At 37.1% G+C, this 20,741-nt stretch overlaps 2 protein-coding genes and 1 long non-coding RNA gene across 5 annotated transcripts in view; 2 read left to right on the plus strand and 1 right to left on the minus strand.

Annotated features, from left to right (window-relative positions):
- Window positions 1–475: 475 nt before the first annotated feature.
- tial1 (TIA1 cytotoxic granule-associated RNA binding protein-like 1) lies at window positions 476–12,312 on the plus strand. Its single transcript, XM_088351979.1, has 12 exons — window positions 476–669; window positions 1,096–1,192; window positions 3,903–4,001; window positions 4,082–4,136; window positions 4,342–4,429; window positions 6,187–6,262; window positions 8,467–8,575; window positions 8,651–8,746; window positions 8,836–8,920; window positions 8,998–9,121; window positions 9,220–9,365; window positions 10,399–12,312. Exons 1-12 carry the CDS (start codon window positions 641–643, stop codon window positions 10,520–10,522), a joined length of 1,128 nt encoding a protein of 375 aa, XP_088208105.1. The 5' UTR covers window positions 476–640; the 3' UTR covers window positions 10,523–12,312.
- pkd2l1 (polycystic kidney disease 2-like 1) lies at window positions 12,308–19,388 on the minus strand. 2 transcript variants are annotated; one of them, XM_088351978.1, is made up of 15 exons: window positions 19,091–19,388; window positions 18,821–18,934; window positions 17,237–17,364; window positions 16,908–17,161; window positions 16,483–16,707; window positions 16,187–16,415; window positions 15,936–16,106; window positions 15,672–15,853; window positions 15,479–15,599; window positions 15,311–15,409; window positions 15,103–15,224; window positions 14,917–15,034; window positions 14,671–14,804; window positions 14,462–14,600; window positions 12,308–12,999 (listed from the first exon to the last, which is right to left on the minus strand). In XM_088351978.1, the coding sequence occupies exons 1-15, from the start codon at window positions 19,365–19,367 to the stop codon at window positions 12,886–12,888; spliced, it is 2,427 nt and encodes an 808-aa protein (XP_088208104.1). In that variant the 5' UTR covers window positions 19,368–19,388; the 3' UTR covers window positions 12,308–12,885. The 2 variants fall into 2 exon arrangements, with proteins under 2 accessions (XP_088208104.1, XP_088208103.1); XM_088351977.1 differs by having other exon boundaries at window positions 12,308–13,002.
- The window catches only part of LOC148354057 (uncharacterized), a 36,002-nt gene continuing 28,741 nt past the window's right edge, over window positions 13,481–20,741 (plus strand). Inside the window, exons 1-3 of one of the 2 annotated variants that reach the window (XR_015852573.1) lie at window positions 13,481–14,162; window positions 14,501–14,621; window positions 14,968–15,053. This is a non-coding gene — a long non-coding RNA (uncharacterized LOC148354057). The remainder of the gene's footprint in view (window positions 14,163–14,500; window positions 14,622–14,967; window positions 15,054–20,741) is intronic. The other variant, XR_015852574.1, reaches the window with a different exon arrangement.

Consider the following 20,741-nt stretch of genomic DNA (forward strand, 5'->3'; position numbering starts at 1 on the left):
TTTAAGCAATTTGTGGCTAAAAAAATCCAAGAACAAGAAAAGAATTGTCTGTAAACCAGAAAAAAAAATTGACTCAGCAAGTTGGTCTTTTAAGTAGTCTAGGTAAAAAGAAAAAGTTCAACAAATAAGAATAATATTTTACATTTTTCCATTAGGATTCATAAAAATTAAAAGGGGTATTATCACAACGTTTGGGATTAAATTTACATTACATTGAACAGTTATTTGGCAATGACGTGAATCGAGTTTGTTTGATTTAGAATTGCCCCACCCCAAACAAAAACCAAGCAAACAAAAAAAACAAATAAATAAATACATAAATAAAACTCATGACGTTGGAAATGCAAACTACTGTAATATAAATGTGTTTTTCCTAGTGGTTTTGTATCAAACAAAAAATATATAAATTACATATCATATTCTAATAAATATATTTTTAAAGTATTACAGCCCTTTTCAACAGCCTTCACGCATGCGTTGTCGGAACTCGTGGCAACATGACGTAAGCCTGGTGTCCGGTGTGCTAGCTTCAAGCTAGTTAGCAAGTTGATAACAGCGCACCGAAAGAGCGGAAAACGTTAGCTTACCTGTAATCGATTTATTTTCTTTATTGTTTTTTGGTGTTTTATCTACTTAAATAATGGATGACGATTCTTACCCCAGAACGCTGTAAGTTGCAGTACATTTTCAATCGCCGGAACATTTTCTGCGCTGTAATTGTAAAGCGGTTGCTAACTTGGTTAGCACCGACAAAACGAAATCGGGCGTTTGTTTCATACTTAAGCTAACGCAGAATACGGAAAGTGTAAATTGACCGAAACATCAGTTTAAAACTATTGTTGTTGCTCTACTAATATGTTTTGCATTAACAAGTCGCGTCAAATTACCCGAAAATGTTAGTAGCTAGATTAGCCACGTTAGCACTACCGGCAGCGTGACTGCCAACGGAACCGAAAGAAGTTATACAAACCGGTTGACATTTGCTGGTTACTTGAAGATTTGGACATTTTCACGGCGTCAAGACAAGTGGTTCTGTTTATTAAGTGGAGTCGTTTGGTCCATATGATTACTCATTTTTCTAACAATTCTTTTCAGGTATGTGGGAAACCTCTCCAGGGATGTGACGGAAATTTTGATTTTACAACTTTTTACTCAAATAGGGCCTTGTAAAAGTTGTAAAATGATCACAGAGGTAAGTGCTTATCAACGATTTGAGATGCACACCCACACAAAAAAAACCCAAATAATAATTCGTAGGCTCCGTGTAATTTCATTGATTACTTGAAACTCTTTCCTCCTCGTCATTACACATTGTCTTTGGAGGGAAAACCAAATGTAGCACTTGTTCAAAGGAAAACTGCTGCATTTATCAATAGCCTTTAATAGAAGTCTGTAATTTGAATGTGTGTACTAAGAAACGTGGTAGCAGTAGCTCAGGAGGTAGAACGCTCGTCTTGGGATCAAGAGATCGCAGTTCGAATCCCGGCTCCTCCGTGTGACATGTCGCAGTGTCCTTGGGTAAGACACTGAACCCCTAATACCCCCAATAAGCAGGTTAGTGCATTACATGGCTGCACGGCCGCTATTGGGAAATGCGAACAACATTGTAAAGCGGTTTGGGAAGTCATTGACTTGAAAAGCGCTATATAAATGCAGTTCATTTCATTAATCAGTCGCAGTCTTCTTGAGGATTTTAGATGAATCGTTGCAACAAAACATGGAGATACCGCCCTGCTTTGAAATTATGACTTTGAAAATAATTTTATCTTAAATATTGTCAAATTGGACCAGAATTATTAAAGTATTTGTCAGTCTAGCCCAGGGGTCGGGAATTTTTTTTTTTTTGACTCAATGAGCCTTAAAAAAATGGAGAGTCCAAAGTTTATTCTTGAGCACAATCTCTTTCACTACGTGGCATTTGATGATTAGATAAAATTTATGAAAAAAGAATAATGCCAGAGATTCTCTTAGATCAACAAATATACCACTTTAAACTTGTATCCCCCCCTGCATATACTTGAGGTCGTTGGGGATCATTTTGATTTTTTTCATTAAAAATGGGTTCAAAACTAAGTGCAGTTTTTTTCAATTCTACCAACGAGGATCCCGACCTATTTACCTTCTGCGCAGACGGCACAGGCAGCATTGAGTGCTTGTGCTCTTCACATAGCTCCACTCACCCAATAATAATAATAATAATAATTTCCTTTGTATTGTCATTCTTTGTAAGAACGAAATGTCGATACACCTGACCCGTTGTAGCGAGCCGATGCAGCCGCAGCCAACAGAGGGCGCCGCCATTTTACCAATGTTATAAGTCTTAGGTATGACTCGGCCGAGGCGCGAACCAGCGACCTCCCAGTCTCAAAGCGGGCGCCCTACCATCTAGGCTACTGAGCTGGTATCAAATTGTCCTTGTTGTTCTTTTGGCCTATTTACAGTTTTTTGGTAGATTTTCATAATAATTTGTCTCAACGTTGAACATGGATTATTTAATGCGCTTTCGTTTAAAGGATTTCTTAGCGATGTACAGCCAAAACAAGTGTTTTTGGTGTCACACTGAAACTGTAGTTAAAAATGCCCTATTTATACTGGACCATGGGTGGCGAACCCGCGGCTCTAGAGCCGAATGCGGCTCTTGGCCAATAAGAATGCGGCTTTTTGCCTCATCATTTTTTTTTTATACTGTTGCTCTTTGCCTCGTTGCATGTTTAGTTTTTTCCTCTCTTAAAACACACTTGAATCCATCAGAGTTAATACCAAATAATAAAAAATATTTTGAAATTAATTTGGCAGATTTGTTGTTTTAATGCTGCTCTGGACACATAACCGACTGCCAATCATCTGCGTAGTTTACGTCTAATGTTGGTCAGTGCGTGGTGTGGCTCTTTGACTCACAGTTAAAAATTTCGTCTCTCCGTGTCAAACTTGTTCGCCACCCCTGGACTGGACAGTAAAACAACAATGATCTGCTTTATTTTGCCTTTGTGTGCACTACAAAAGGCTTCACTCGCGCAAATTTGGAACGACATAGAAAATTTGCATTGAAACAATTTTCTCTCAGACATATGGCCTCATGAAAAGAGTCATCATATATAGCTTGTGAGGCATATGTCCCTGACCCCAGGTATAGTGGTTGATCACAATTAATGTCATTTTATTTTGAATTTTGAGAAGAAAACCCCCGCCAACTGTAAAATATTCCAATAATGTATACAGACATCTGTTTTACAAGCCAATTCTATGTAAGTCCATCAAGGCCAAGAAGTGGGTTAACTGAAACTCAAGCTTTATCACCAATGTCTGTGGTACATTTTGTAACTAGAAATTTTTAAAGCCTCTGTCAGCCATTATTGTGGGGAATTGCAAATATCTAGTCAAATGTACAATGCAAGCTTTCTTTGCTCTGTAATTTGATTAAGATAAATCATCGAGTTATCTCCAAGATACATGCCATCTAAGTCAAAATCCCAAATGCACGCAGCAGGTGTGGTAGTTGAGGACAAACTCGCCACCAGAAATGGGGACGTATTTTTGCATTAAATACGCTTGGTTATTAATTAAATTAATGTCTGAAACATCAAGCCTACATTCTTCAAAGGATGTGACCTGAAAAATAATATTGTTTCAGAATTGCGAGGATTTGGTGCTGGGACTTTCTCTTGCTCACCGCAAAGTCGACAACGTAACATTTTGGGATTCGGTATTTATTTTCTATTCGATTTATGACTAGATTGTGAGATAGTCTTTTGCTGAAATTACACCATATGATCCCATTGCCAAAATAATTTTCATGTTTTCTTTATTGATATAACAACACTGGAACAGTAATTCATTATGATTACTCATCATAAGTAAGGTCTGAATTACCTATGCTAATTTGGTTGCATTTTCTCTTGCAGCATACCACCAATGACCCCTATTGCTTTGTGGAATTCTTTGAGCACAGAGATGCTGCAGCCGCTCTAGCAGCTATGAATGGACGAAAAATACTTGGCAAGGTAGGATCCCTTTTCTCAGACCAGTTTTGCAAATAATACCTTATTTGAGAACGTTCCAACTTGAAGCCCTTTTTTTCCAGGAAGTCAAAGTCAATTGGGCCACTACTCCCAGTAGCCAAAAGAAAGACACATCCAGTAAGTGTATAGACTGAATTTGTGGAATTAGAATTGTCTCTATTGTCATAATGACATGGTCAACATTGTTTACAACAGGATTAGACATGGCACTAAATATGTAATAAAGGCTTAAAAGAGAATTTTAAGATAAAATTAATGTGTGGATAAATGACACAAACTATAAAGTAGGATTTTTTTGATTTTTCTTTTCCTGTCATTGTAGATCATTTCCATGTGTTTGTGGGTGATCTAAGCCCTGAGATCACCACAGAAGATGTGAGAGCCGCATTTACACCATTTGGGAGCATCTCGTAAGTTAGTCTTATGATTTTTTTTAATTCTTAGAGCCTTAACGTGAATGTTTTTCTGCTTTTTTCACTGCTTCTTGAACTTTACCAATTTGTTGTGAAGGTGTAAAAAAATGTTTATTTTCTCTTGTTAAAATATTTTGTGCCTTTTTAACCGTAAGACAAACTCATGCAAATCTTTGCAGGATTACAGTGTTATCTATCTATTCTAAACGTATTTATTAATTCTGATCTGCGTGCGTGTGTGTCCGTACGAGGTTTGTAGGCTACGAAAAGGCTGAACCTATTTCTGTGAAAATTTACAGTTGTGCTTAAGGCTTCTTGGATTGTTTTTTAGCTAGGTTCCGTGTCAAGGCACTCCCAATAATAATGCACAAAATTGACAAAACATCTGCTTTTGTGTACAATTGGCTTTGTAGCTGAATGTGGCCATACTGCTCTATGGCACTCCCTAGTGGCTCCCTGACGCTTTTTCAAATAAACCATAGCACCAACAACCTCGCCTGACATCAATGCCTGGCAACGCAACCGTTATGCTTTTTTCCATTTTATATGACACTTTAAGCTATGTATGTTTTGTTTTTTGTTTTTTAACCATTTGACAAACATTTTGAATATTTAAGAATTGCATTAAGGAATTGTTGTCAGTAAGTTCAACACAAACTACCCCTATTTTAAGAGACATAGAGATATTGTGTTAAAGATGGTGTGGAAACAAAGCTTCTGTCAATCTTTATATAGTTATTATACATCACATTTGCATGAAGCTTCTAAGATCTGCAAATGTAACCTGAGCCATTACCGACACTTAACACCAACATCAAGGCCTGTAACTACCAAAGCCTGTATACTGTCTTAAAGACTTGTTTAAGTCCAGTTTGGGGTTGATTACCAATCACCTAATGAAGTGGTCTTTCTTTGTTGATTTTTGTTGACTAGCGTTGCTCTTCTTTGCATATTAATACAGTACTGGTAAGTTTAAGCTTAATGTAAGCTTTTTATATGAACCTGAATAGCCTTTAGATGTGGGTCTCAGTGAAGTAATAGCATTTTGGTTATTTTACAGAAATGCTCATAGGATTGGACAGGAGCTTGAAGGCTAACAGCAAGGAACTGTGCACTCTGGAGACTCAGATGTAGTTTTTTTCTCTATTCAATTTTCCTGTCTTTATTTGCAGATATTCTGTCTTTATGTGATATAGCATAGATTATCACATTCAATTTTGCTGTAATTATATTCCTCTAAAATCTTTTAAGTGTTTGACTTTCAATTGTATTCAAAGGTTTGTCGCTTCAAGGTCTTCTCAATTTCTCAAAATTTGCAGCTCCCCAAATGCCGTACTCCATATCGGTGGTAAAGAATTGACTGCGGAATATAAAGAAATCTAGCCATGTATGCCATTTAATTTCCTTTTTTTCTATTATGCTGTACATTTTTCAATAATAGGACTCAAGACTAGTTTAAGGATGCATGGTAGTATATGTCCAATATTTAATGAGATAGCAAGTAGTTGATAAATTGGTACTTTTTGGAAATGTCTCAATACATATTAAGTTTTGTAAATTTGTAAACTGCATGTACATTTAATTCCTGCTTTTGAGGTAGCAAGTCAGCTTTCAGTACAGGATCCTTCCTTGGTAGCTACAAGTTGTATAGGACAGTGCATTGGATTCTCAGTCCAGTGTCTTGCGTGGCTCCTTTATTAGTACCATGCAATTGACTGACTACTTACTGAAAACATTTTTATTTTTTGCTTCAGAGATGCTCGTGTTGTGAAAGACTTGGCGACAGGAAAATCAAAGGGGTATGGATTTGTGTCCTTCTACAACAAACTGGTAAGGCTCCAGTGCCACAACACAGATGAAAGGTTATTTCTTTTCCTGTTTATTATTCTACTTTTTGGCTTATATATGTAGAAGTCCATAGGTTATTTCTATATAGTTCCCTACCGTATTTTCTGAGCTATAAGTCTTACTTTTTTCATCGTTTTGGTGATTTCAACACGTATATTCCTAAATAAATATTTTAAAAAAAGGAATTATGTTTGAGTATGAGGAAAATTCGCTCTCTTTTTCTAAGATGGTGACACCCTCCATGTTCTATGACAGTTATTTTTGGTGTTTTCGGCGAAAACTAGCGGCTTCCTCACGTCCATTAAAATACTAGTGTTTTCTGCGCCCCAAAGTAATTTCGAAAATTAAGGCCGATCATTAAACAAATCGTAAAAATGGGACTTCTAATTCAGTGTCATTTTTTTTTTCAATTCTCTCTCTTTTAAATTGAACAAACATGTTTTTTACCAAACTGACTCAAGGTGGGATTTGCAGTCAAGAAAATACGGTATTCTAGATGAAAGAATTTCAATGCAGGTAATATTTTACCTAACTGATCACTGGATTTACTCAAAATAGTGGCCATTTTTAAAGTAGTAACAAAATGTCCTTTAGAGCAAAGTAGCTGATGCCCACAACTAGAGTATATCAATTAATCAATCAACTCACATTATCTCCAAGCAAATTGAGCAAAATCTTGATTAAAAGAAAATGTTAAGTTTACAGTATTATATTTAGGGTATTTTTTTCTTTGGTACCTAAAATACAGAGAGATGGTTGATGAAAGCTTATTTTCATTACTTTTTCCAAGAGGATGTGGGGTAAATGAAGTATTTCTAGATACCGTATGTGTTTGTCCATAACGTGCTATTTTTGTACCTAGAAAATAACTCAGTTTGGGTTTGCATTAGACTCCAGGTTTTACGGTATGTGTACAATACCGTATTGTGCAATGATTGATCAGTCGAAAATTTCGCAGATCGCAAAACATTGCCGGGTGAGAGCGGCGAATCCTAACCACTAGACCCACCAGTAATATAGATGGCATATGAAAAGGTATTATTTTATCTCATAACAATGTTTTTAATCACAATCCCACAGACAAATTTTAAAGAATGTAGTAAACAGAAAGTCGTCCTGAAATATAATTGAACGCAAAAAAAGCATGATGAGGGAAACGGCTCTTCAAATGAATCTGACCTTGACGGATATTAAATAAATACATTGTAAATTTTATGTTGGTATTGTGTTTAAAGTTTACATTTTAAAATCATGGCCACTCGTATTCAACAACGTTTGTCACTTACAGTGCTTAGTTTGAGCTGAGAAAAAGTGAAACAACAATTTGTAATGATTTTAAGCCAATAAATATGGTGAATCAAGGCAGCCTCTACTCCACAATACCGGTTCGGCGCCGCACCTTGGTCTCCACACTGCTATGTAGTGAACGTCACCAGACACCCTACCTTGCTTGTTTTTTGAGCACCCAACAGGAAGTGGGCAGAATTAGTTTTACTTTTTTATATTTCTACAATTCACGCATCAAATAAATGCAAACACAAGCCTTCTATAACACATGTACTAGTTATTCTGTACATTAGTTTGTTCAGATTTTGTATAATGAATTGATTTCCATGCCATGTGATCAAGTGGGATAGCGAGAAAGGTTTATTTAAACAAGCACTACTGCACGAGGGAAAAGAGCCGTGCCGGTTACACGTTTTTTCTGCATGATTATTTCAAGCTATTGGTGGATTTTGTCCTCTCCCGGAATGATAAACACCCAAATATCCTCATTTGATCAAGGAATAATATCAGAGTGTCCTGAATTCCTGTATATAAATCTTATCACTACCGCCTTGGCTTGCACCTAATGTAAATCCAAACATCCAAGGAAATCTATTATAATTGGCTAGTCTGCTGCATCCTCAAAACATAGACCAAACACAAAAAGGACTCCTATTAGTTTCCAATCAGCATTTCTTTAGACTTGATCAATGAAGCAATATGCTTTTTGATTTTTCCAATTATTATAAACAATTCGTGCACAGCAGAGATCAAACCTATTACCCTCAGCGTTTTAAAGTTAAGAGGCCACTATTTTGGGAATTTCAATCTATTATTCACCACTGATACCATTGCTGTAGTAATTATTAAGTCATTCTTCAACAAGATATCAGTTCAAACGTTTTGATTTGTTTCTTTAGGATGCCGAGAATGCCATTGTCCACATGGGTGGGCAGTGGCTTGGTGGACGCCAAATCAGGACCAATTGGGCAACGCGGAAACCACCTGCTCCAAAGACTTCACAGGAGAGTAAGTAGTTACTGAAAACAATGCTATTGAAATCAGATTTTTTTTTTAATTATAACTATTTTCTATTAATTTCAGACAACTCAAAACAACTGAGGTTTGATGATGTTGTGAGCCAATCCAGTCCACAGAACTGTACGGTGTACTGTGGAGGAATCCAGTCGGGACTGTCCGGCAAGTATTTTAATTTAGTGTTCTGCAGGTTTCCGGCCAGTCCAAACAAATGCAGAGAAATGTAATTCTTGTCTTTCCCTTAATCTCAGATACAGTGATGAGGCAGACCTTTTCTCCATTTGGTCAAATCATGGAAATCAGAGTCTTCCCGGAGAAAGGATATTCCTTCATCAGGTAATGGCAGCGTTTGGCCTGTAGGTGTTAACCGACTTCTCTGTTGAGTTAACTATCTTTATGTGCTCTCTCTAAAGGTTTTCCTCCCACGACAGTGCTGCCCATGCTATAGTGTCGGTTAATGGTACGAGCATCGAAGGTCATCTTGTCAAATGTTACTGGGGCAAGGAATCTCCTGATATGACCAAAGGTTCCCAGCAGGTAGATAAAAAAAATTGTATTATTGTCATCAACGTCAAGAGAGTATTTGGAGTAAGGTCTGTTTGTTCCTGATTGAGCGGCAAAATATTTAATCACAGGTGGATTATGGTCAGTGGGGTCAATGGAATCAGGTCTATGGAAGTCCACAGCAGCAATACGGGCAGCAGTATGTGACCAATGGATGGCAAGTTCCCTCTTACAACATGTATGGCCAGTCATGGAACCAACAAGGCTTTGGAGTAGAGTATGTATCAAACTCAATGTTTCACTAAAGAATTACATGATATTTCTCAAATCTAGAACTAATTTTCTCAACATTTCATTTACCATATATGCTCACATATAAACTGGATTAAGAACTATTAATACAAGGTTGATTTAAGGGTTTTGTTTAAGACCATTAAACAAAATAACATAAAGAGGCCGTTCTTTGTCAGGCTCTTTGTCGTTAAGACAGAGAAGCTAATGAACCACATAGCAACCAATAAACCTGTTACAAGGCTTGTGTTTGCATTCATTTGATGCGAGAATTGTAGAAAGGAAACCAAAGGAAAATAATCCTTTCATCCTGTTCAGTTTATTGCCACTGTCCGATTGGGTTTTAGTGGGACCATATCTCACTTTATTGCAACTTGTTGCTTTTTAACGCCCTTTTTTGTGAAAGTTAGTCATTGGGGAAAAAAGTAGAAAACGGTGGTAACGATCTAGTCAAAGGAGGAAATCTCGTTTTTCAGAGTTGGGTTCCTAAAACAATCAGCGATACATAGAATAACATTTGTTTTATAATTATTAAACAAGTAAAATACATTAAAATCATCAACTTTTTACAGGCCCAAACATTTGTTTTGAGAAATATAAGTATCGTATACTGTACCTGTAAACGTTTATTTGTCACAAATGACTAAACCCTGAGGGACCTATTAGCCAATCAGAATGCTGTACACCGTACATGATGAATATCTGTGAAGTGTCAAGACCGTGAAGGATGAACCATGTTATTGCGAGTGATGACTGTATAGGAGTTTCTGCCATCCAAGCATTGCTTAAAAGTACAGTAAATTATTTAAATTATTTTTACATTTATCTCTATTACTAGTATATCAATGTTCATTACCTATACATTGATAAAAATCGTTGTTTAGGTACACTTTTTATTTTTATTTTTGGGAAACATATATTTTGTATGTGGCTGTTTTGAAGCAGTTCTTGGGGTTCTGCTTATGCAATATACAAGTTTTGTGATCAACTTGCTCTATAATAATTGTTTGATTTCACAGGCAGTCTCAGTCGCCCGGCTGGGTTGGAGGATTCGGCTCTCAATCTGGTCAGGCTTCAGCCTCTGGAAGTTCTGTCGTGTCCAACCTGACCAACTTCAACATGAGTGGTTACCAGGCTCAGTGATCCAATTTTCACGCAAGTCTCTAGCTGAGAAGAACCTGCTCGAGTCAACTCATTTTCATAAAGCGTCTTTTTGACCCACTGGACAAATATCATTTTAAAAGGAGTGTCCATTGAACTAAAAATGTTTAAAATATGTTTTGAATGCGAATTTCAGTGCGGGAACATGTATGTGTAACATATTGTAAGTCTAGCCAACATCAAATTAATTCAGTAATAATTTCTCTTTAATTATTTGACCACCTCGGTACACATTACGTAACATTCAGACAAATGTCATCCAGACATCTTGTGCACAGCTAGGGAAGCCGCCCTTTTTTTCTCTCATGTTGACTGGATAAAAGGGTCAGTATCTGTTTGTTAGGAGTGAAACTCAAGATCACTCCCCAGATTAGAGCAATACATCCATAAACCATGTTTGTTATACTTCTAAAGCAGATGTAAAATATTCTTCAGTTTACAGTCTTGTAAGAATGATTATGTACTCCTCATGAATGGCAAATGTTGGGTATTATTATAATAAAAATAATTATTATAATATTGAGTCACATAGGTAAGAAAACAACAAGCTTGGGTTAAATTGTTTTTATTTCTGTACAAATGAAGCTTGTCTCGTATAAGCACCATTGCAATGAGCCACGGCAACCTTACAGCGTTGGTCCTTGTTCGGCCAACAGCCATCAAGTCTTTGCAGTTTCGACGTAGATGAAAAGTGCTTTGTAAATAGAACTCCTGAAATAGTTTGCAGTGCACAAACATTTCTAAAGAATGCTGTGGCTTTACAATACTTGCAACCGCGGAGTTATTTCTTAGGCACGAATACACTTACTTTCAATTCTCCCAAATATTTTCTTTTGAGTGATCAACAGCATGTTTCGGTATGTGCTCGACGCGTTTGTTTTTTGTGCGGCTGTTTTGTGGCAAGGGAAAAGCTCCACGAGACACTGATGTACTAAATTCATATTAAGACGAAAGATATTCATCCTTTTGTTCACAGATAATCTTAATGCTAAGTCTGGGCTGGTTTCCTGGAGGAATATATTCTTCATTTCCATTATTCCTGGCCGGCCAAACATTGATCAAAGGCATTTTCTAAATTATCTTTATAATGACAGCTTACCTTCTTTTAAAATGTTAAAATGTGATGGCCTTATTTGTCGTAAGGTTATTGCATGTTAGTTGGAAGATTTGTAAATATGGCGATTGTTTTTTTTTTTTCTATTTTAGTGTTATTTTAAAGATGGGGGAAGCACTATGTTTAACCTTTGGCAGTGCTGTATGAAGTAAAAAAACATAGCCCCCTTCTATTTGGCTTGACATTATGTGCCATTTGTTTTATCATGCTTAAGAGTAGATGGGTTTTTTTCTGGGGTGGAGGATAGGGTTGTATATAGCAGGCTGGGTTAATAAACCATCTCATTTTAGTCCAACTTAATTGCAAACCTTGACACAGCCCCTTGAAACACTGTTTGTATGTAAGTTTGTATGTTGTAAAATAATTATGTCATCAGTAAACATAAGCATTGTGTAATAGGGTTGCCCCCTCCTAATTTATTAGACCCATTCTAAATTGTCCACTCAGGATTTAGCCATTTTCTTTAAGTAACAGGAAGCAGATTTTGTTTTAGCTGGAACGGCACGGTCGCCAAGTGCATTTATTTTTGTTTCATAAGATTTTGAATGTAATGACTTGCTTCCATGATAAAAATGTTTGAAAATTTGCTGGGAATGGTTTTCATTAGAACATAGAGAACACATTGAGTCATTTGAAATAAAGACACTTTGAAACCAGATCTTTATGTATGTTTATTAGACACTCATTTAATTGCATTTACATGCATTTAACAAACACTTAGCTTACTTGCATTTTACTGTTTGTATTTTAAGGCTTGAATAGACATAAATTGCAGATATAATTGTTCACACCACGCATATAAGTTGATAATCTTAAAGAAGATGGTAAAACAAGTACACTTGTTCAGCAAGTATAACAGCCAGGTTTTAAGTTGTTTTTAAAAGTTAAAATGTTGCACAATAGTCTCTTACACAACTCTCCTAATATGTAATAGGACTAGACTACAACACTTGACATTGTTGCAGTTCTTATATATGAGCGTAAACATTGCATCTTTACTCTGATTCAGATTCCTAGAAAGCAAAATGCATACATATTTACATCTCTCAATAAAACTTGACCCTTTGACTCTAAAACGCACAGACATATTGAAATTTTGTGAGTTCAAATTAGAGTGTTAATCCTAGAGGATATTTTCTGAAAATATATTACTTTTAAAGCATTTGATCTGTAACTCGTTCTTCATCCCAAATGGAACATATTGCATTGTCTCACCAAGTTTTTTCCTTGATCACATATGACAGTCATATGTGGGGATCGTGCAAATTCTCCCTGACGGCAGTGCAGCTTTTGTTCCTCGGTCCACACAAACCGTGATGCTACTGTCTGGGGCATTTTTATCCCCCTGCTTGGATAAAAACAAAAATGCATTTTGTAAACTGTAAATAATGTCATTTTTCGGTAGTTGGAGGTCAAGTCATTCATGTATTGTACTAACGCCACAGATTGCAGTTTTTACTCTAATATACTGAAAGGGACACTAGTATTCGACAACTAGATGTCGCTGTATTGTGAAGTGCAAATGAAATTGAGTGCTACAAGGCACAAGGGATAATACAAACTACAGAGACTCCACGTGATTGAACCACATCATTTTTCTTAATCTTTCACAAAGTTTTTGGGGGGTTCCCTTCCCAGCAAAACAGAAGAAAATCAGGTCAGCTTGCTCTAGATGAGTAAATACATGTTTGTTGATAGTTCCTGTATTTGTGCTTTTTTTTTTAATGAATGATGTTTTTCCGCTGCAAGTCGCTAAACGATACATAATAACCCTTTAACAGGCAATTTTGATCAATTTTGGCCTCTAGGAGGTGCCATAAGTCCAAAAGTGATCAAATTTAACATCCCAAATTAGCTTAACCTCAAGTTAGCTGACGTGACGGGCCTTTTCTGATCCAATTTAGGCCAAGATACAGACTAGATCCTCGACTGGTTTTCAGCCAAAAGTAACGTATTGCAGCACCTAATATAAAACTAAATTACCTATTGTGCACATGTAGTAATATCATTTTCAATTCTACACTGAGAGTTATCGTCTCAAATTCCGTTTATTGGGAGCACCGCTGGTTGTTTCTGGTTGTTCTCTCCACCACGCCCGATTCAAAAACTGCTCATGAGCAGGTTATGCAGGGACCTGACAGAGATCCTGAACATTAGGTCAATGTTTTCAAAGGAGAAAACAACTTAAGTTTAACACCAGTTGTTTTTGGTTATGCTTGAGTTTATGTATAGATCAACACAAACATGTTTTATTGGACGGAAGAGCAAAACATTTTTTAAGTCAAGATTACAGCATCAATCACTCCAAAAGTAATGTTGGAACTTCAGATCTCGAAGAAACGAGAGAATATATTGACACAGTCTTCATCAGTTCAACTTTTTGATTGTATGACATAGTTTGATCCAGGGCAGCTGACTTAACTTTCCAACAAAAATGATGGCTTTACAAAATCCACAATCAACACACAGAAATATGTTGGGGTAAACTCAGAATGCCACCCCAAAAAGGTATGAACGGAATCTTATATTCTTCCTAGATACAATATACATTATTTATACGGTTCTTAAAGATGCAACGTTATGTACTTTAATAACTGTAAATGTTTGTGGATGTGGTTTCCTGCACTGAATATTTGCCTGATACTTTATGGTTGTGAATCTAATTCTGAGTTCTCTTTGACTTAAAAAAAATCATTGTCACTTTAATGTACGTTAAGAATGAGCAACATAGTAACAATTGACTATAGACCTAATTAAAATAAAAGTACTGTATTCGTTAATGCTCTAGTCTAGATGTTTATACTCACAATGTAATTTGTTGCCATTTTTCCGTTGATTTTGTTTAGTTCAGTGACATCCTCAATCCCGATTTTCTTCATTATCAATTCAATCTTGGCAATAGTGTCAGACATGGCGCTTTCGAGATGGAGAACCTGCCTGGACAATCTACATTTGAACAAAGAGATGGTAATTCGGATTAAAGTCATATACATATTTTTAGTTAAAGAACTAATACCTTAGATACTGTTCCCGGTCCATAAATGTGTGAGTTGTATTGTTCTTTTGGTCACTTAAGATCACCGGTGGCTTTTCTCCCACATCTTTCCCGTAGTTTATTCCGAGATTATTGAGTTCAGCAGCCAGAGCATCCTGTAAAAATGTAAGAAGGTTTATCAGAGTTCATCCATGGAACTTTCTATTACTTACGGCACCTAACAAAATTTTAAATGTTGTTCAGGTAAAATCATGTTACTGTACGAACCCTCTTTTCCTTCAGCTCTGTTTTCATCTTTTCCTGCTCATCCTCATCTAGAATATGGTTCCCGTCGCGGTCAAATTGGGAGAAAGCTGCAGTGATTTCATGATCAGCATGTCCCATTCTGTTACATCATCAGAATGGTAAGGATTCTGTTTAAAAAACATGATTCAGTCTACCATTTCCACTTACTCTTTTAAAGTTTCTCTGAAATCCTTGAATTCAATTTCACCAGATCCAGCACGCAAAGCCCTCTGGACATCTGAAATTTTCTCGTTTTTAAGTTTCAGTTTCATGAATGTCTTCATATAGCTCTGATTGGAAAAACAATCCCATGCCGTTTCAGTGATTTTTGATTGATAATATAAAGGTGAAAACGTCATTTTCGGGGTTTAAGTACCTGTTTGATTAAATCAGTGATCTGTAGCTCATCTTTTTGGGACGATAGCTCCTCCTTCACTTCAGAATAGGTGTCATTTATGATGGCAAGAAACATGTTCTAAAGAGAAAATACATGTAAGGATATGTTTTTTTATCTGCAAATGATTCGTGTAGCTGAATTGCTTACCAGTAGGACAAAGAACACGAAGAAAACATAGGTGACAAAATAAATTGGTCCAAGGACTCTGTTTGCGCGATCAATTGCGTCGTAATCAAAGTCTCCCAGAATAATCCTGAACTGGGTGAAGCTGCAAGAAAAAGAACAAAAGTATTTTCAGTTTGTGCTCCCAAGTTATTTTGTGGTTTTGGTTATCTCTTACATGCACTTGACAAAGGTGCTGAATGATTCCACCTCTGTACCAAACAGCAAATATCCGAGCTGAGCGTACGCAAAGAACACTATAAAAAACATGATAGCAAATCCCACGATGTCTTTTGCGCAACGACCTAGAGTGGAGGACAGCTGGGTCATCGTTTTATTGAAGCTTATGTATTTGAAAATCTACAGAGACAGGAAGAACACAAACAATCCTGAGATAGTGGAAATTGGCAAGTTTGTAAAGTGTAATGTGGCTGTATATTACCTTGATCCAGGCAAAGAACAAGTTGACCGCGTTCATATTATTGTATTGAGTTTGCCAGAATGCCAGAAACTCAAAGTCAGCATATATTTCTGGTTGGTCTAACAATTTGCCAAGCAACTTGTCTACCTTGACTGTACGGAAAATATTGAATACAATGGCGACAATGGCTAGCTGGAAATGATAAATAAGAAACATGTCACTTGTTTTAAAAACCTTCAAACTTTAAACAATTTCTTGAAAGACTTTCTCACCAGTATGACTACAATGTCGAGTATGTTCCAGATGCTCTTGAAGTAAGAGAATTTGTGTATTCGTAGCTCAAGAATCTCCTCCACGACATAATAGAGGATAAATAAACAGAAGACTATCTCACAACTCAGGATGAAGTAGTCCCAGTAGCTGATGTAGCGTATCAGTTTCACTGTTCGTATCTGGTAGGATGGAATAGCTCCGCCAGTTGCGGGGAATTCCACTACCAACCTGTGAACAGACTGACGTCAAACACAAATTGGGATATTAATCGAGCAATTTGGATTTCAGTCTGTACCTGATCACACAGAACATGTTAATGTTAGCATTGTAAGTGGAGAAGTCAATAAAAATAGCTCTGGTTCCTCGGTCCAGCCAAAGGTTTTCCTCTAACTCCTGCAGCACAACTCTGCTTTCTTCCTTCGTTCGACCCAGGTCTTGGTAGAATCCAGCTCCACTGTAAGTGGTCAGCAATCCCCAATGTGAAGAACCCTTGATGACTTTTTCTGTGTGGTAGTTCCATCTGCAGAAGCATGAGACAAAACGCAAAATAGATATGTAAAGAGGACAAGGTAAACGGAACGAGACAAGTTAAAATCACATCTTGTTCCGATTCAGCTTTATTTGATCTCAATTGTGGTGCAGTTATGTCCATGGTAGTGAGGAGGGCCACATAAGCAAGCTGACAGCATTTCATCCTTTCATGGGAAAAATGAAACTTACGCTGTGCCGTTGAATAGACCAAAGTTGCGATCATCTTCCTTCTTTTCATTGTAGACATCATAACATCCTGTGATCTCATCCTGGAAGTCTTTGTGAACTTTGCAGGAGTTGTCCTTGATCTTGATCTGCCTGATCCTTGGAACTCCCAGCAACATGTTCTCATAGTAGATGAACGACTGATCCCCACTGTCCAGGGACTGGTTATTGTACCATTTAGTCCAGTAAAGGCCATCTAATAATGGTTCTTGAGCAAACTGTAAAGATTTTTTTCAAAACCTATTGTTTCCTTCTGAGACAAAAATGAAACATCCGTATGAATAAATACTCACAGTCCAGAAATCTCCCATGGTGCTAATAGACTGAAACTTAACCCCACTTTCTCCGGCTGCGTTCACAAACAGATCAGTCATGGCTTTCGTGTAATAGTAGGTGCTTGAGCTTGTCATACCGTATGTCACTGAAAGACAACATGATATTGTGAATTGCGATCCTTATCTGGCTTTGCTCAGGTTTAGCTTAAACGTTGCTCCATTCAGTGGTCCAAAGATAAGGCACGCAAAAGCCTGGACACACACAGCCGTCATTGAACACTTGTTCTTTGGATGTATTTATGTGGCAACCATCACGTGGATCCAGATTGGAGGCTGTAATTTGTTTGGGGAGGGTGCACGCCAGCCTGGTGCAATGGCCTCATCAAACAATGTCAATGCAATGCTGACAAAGAAACAATGTACGAGGCTAAATGCTCTTATCACTGAAAAGCAAAGGGCATGTCCCTCTCAAAGATAATGGTTGGTTTGACAAAGGCGCTAAGCTAGAGGGATGGGGAGGATATTTAAGGCTGGTATTAAAGGAGTGTTTGAGGACTTTTTATAGTAACTGTCCCAATAACATTGATGCACTTTCACTCATGCTTTTGACTATTTCTTAAATCAAATTTATTGGGGTAGATAATTTCTGATTAATTTAACATACATTGTCTCACAATTATTTCACAATGATTTAAGTTTTCGCCATTATTTTATGTTTTAGTGATGTTCTTAGTTATTATTCAATAATTACCGGTAACATCACATAAGCATTGCAATATGAATAATTAATATGGAAACCTCAACTTACTTTCTAACTTTTATAAATAATTTTAGAAATTGCCAAAATTAAGTATGGTCAGAATTATGCATTTTTGGGTAAAGTCAGATATCTTGTCCCAGTTTGTGCCGTTCGATTCAAGTTTTGCACTTTTGAAGCTTGCAGCTACTTTTTTGTTACTAATAAGTGTGAGGAGGTACTAGTTTAATGAGCATTTCTGAAATAACAACTATTTTTCCGTTATTATTTTATTACGAGGTTGTAACTACAGTAATCCCCTTGTTTTTCACGGGGGTTACAGTACAAAAAAACCCTTGATAGGCAAAATCCGTGACATTTTACAGGTATACAATTAGATACTCTTATATACATTGAATCCAAAGAACAAACTATTTTTGCAGGATCAAGCAAGTTTTTTGTTTTGTATTTTCACAATACCTACTGTACCGTTAAGTAATAATAAGCAGGGAGACTGTATAGCCAATCATAATGCAGAACACAACGCACAATGCAAATCCGTAAAGTAGCAAAATCATAAAAGTTATAGAAAGTATAGGGAGTAGGGCTAAAATATTTTTCACATTATTAAGAATTGTATGTAAAGACCCTAATCATGTAAATTATTTGTTATGGCAGTTAGAAAAATAATACCTCCTTTATACGTCAATAAATGTTTTCAAATGTAATATTGTAGGTTAATAATCCAGTTGTTGAAATCCATAAGTTACAACATGCTGTGTTATTTGCACTAAAATATATACCACCTACATTTCTTATAACCAAAAAACAACATTTTGGACACATTTTCTCTTCAGATTACTTACAAAGACAAATATCCACCAAAAAGACCAAGTACACAACTAACTCCCGTATAGTTGTGCGGACGAAGAGTTCTCGGTTGCCTGAGGTGTTCTCGGTCAAAGTTGTACCCCAGAAGCCTATGGAAAAGAAACGAAATTAGTTCTGTTGGACAATTAACAACTTTAAAATAACATGACTTAACATATCTGGGAATGATCATTGTCTTGGTTGAAATTCAAAGGCTATTCAGGATACGGTACAACAGAACAAGCCATTGTTAAGAATGTTCCTACCTTTGATAAAAGAACAGCAGCCTCCACGTTCCTTCACCAGGATTTTTTTGTTACTTGATTTCGGTTCTTCAGGGACTGAGCCAGGGAGGTCAACATTATACATGCTCTCCAGGGAGCCCTGGTAAAGGGGCTGTGAGTTGTAGACCGAGCTCACGACCCGGGGTAAGGGTGGAGAGTCATCAATGTAACTCTGGTTCACCCAAGAACCCATGTTTTCCAACTCGCATTCCACCTGGCTGCACAGATGGCTGTCGGCACGGTTGTTCAGACTCTTCATAGTGAGGGATCAGAGAGGAAAATGAAGCAGGACTGTGAAGGGGAGCTTTTGAACATCTGCGCAGTCCAATGGTTTTAAGGCGTAGGTGACATAAGCGATCTAGAGGGAGGAGCTGCCAGTCCCTTTGAAAAGGCAATTGTGGTCATAAGATTTAGACTTGTTAGAGAATTTAATTGATAGACTGAAAAGGCTTCATATATGTATTTTGCTTATCTTGATTTAGTGTAATGTGCGAAACTTGTGTAACAAATGACAAGAAATGTTTTCTGATCAAATTTGACAACCGTCAAGGTTTCTTTCATTTTAAATATCACAATAGTAAGATTTTTAGTAAAGTAAAGTAAAGTCTTGCATATAGGTATTGTATGGCAATGTATTGAAAAATGTTTTCTCTAATAATAAAAGCTTTCAAAAGGGGCAAACTTCTGGCAATATGGAGCTTATTAAACCAAGTGACTTGTTGCATCCCCTAAATGGTCAAGCATTTGACCTCTTTCCCTATATATAAGTTACCTTTAGGTTATGTTGCTTTACAAAGCTTATCCATCCATTATCTGCACCGCTTATCCTCAGTAGGGTCCCAGCTATCTTCAGGCAGTGACCAGGGGACACCCCAAACTAGTTGCCAGCCAGTCGCAGGGCACACAGAGACAGACATCTCACTCGCTCATTCACACCTAGGGACAATTTGGACTGGCAAATTAACCTGACATGTATGTTTTTATAAAGTGGGAGAAAACCGGAGTGCCCGGAGGGAGAACATGCAAACTCCGCACAGGAGGATTCGATCCTATAACCTCAGAACTGTGCCATGGACGCGCTAACCACTCATTCACCGTGCCGCCCGCTTCAGAAAGCCATTCTTGATTATTTGGCTATGCAGATTACCATCAATTATATTCATTTTCCACCACAAAAGAAAATATATTGCTATTAGAAAATGGAGTAACAGTCAGTTTTTTCTTAGGAGCTCAGTGTATCTGATCCAAGACAATGTGGCATCCTTGCTCTCATTTTTTGAGAGGGTGTGTGCGTGTGTGTATGTGTGTGCATGTATTGGTGCTCTTCAGTAAAAACCTTGATAGAATTTTGGCTATTCCTGCAGAGAGTTAAAGTCTAATATTGAGGTTTTTAGGCTTGGACCTGACTCAGCTATCATATTAAATCAGCAACTAAGACAACTTTTTGCAAAACTTTCCCAAAAGAGCACATTTAAAGTAATATTTCCAGCAAAAGTAATTACTGTCATGCGTATCTATGCAGGGCTAGGGTTTAACTCGAATTCAGGGGTTTAAACCAAACATCAAACAGCAGTTGCTGACTCAAAATTCTCAAGCGTGTTTTTTTAGCAGAACGAAAGATTTGCACATGATA

Source organism: Urocampus carinirostris, chromosome 13 (assembly GCF_059441175.1).
Source record: "Urocampus carinirostris isolate Australia breed hairy pipefish chromosome 13, RoL_Ucar_1.0, whole genome shotgun sequence".
Classification (NCBI taxonomy): Eukaryota; Metazoa; Chordata; class Actinopteri; order Syngnathiformes; family Syngnathidae; genus Urocampus; species Urocampus carinirostris.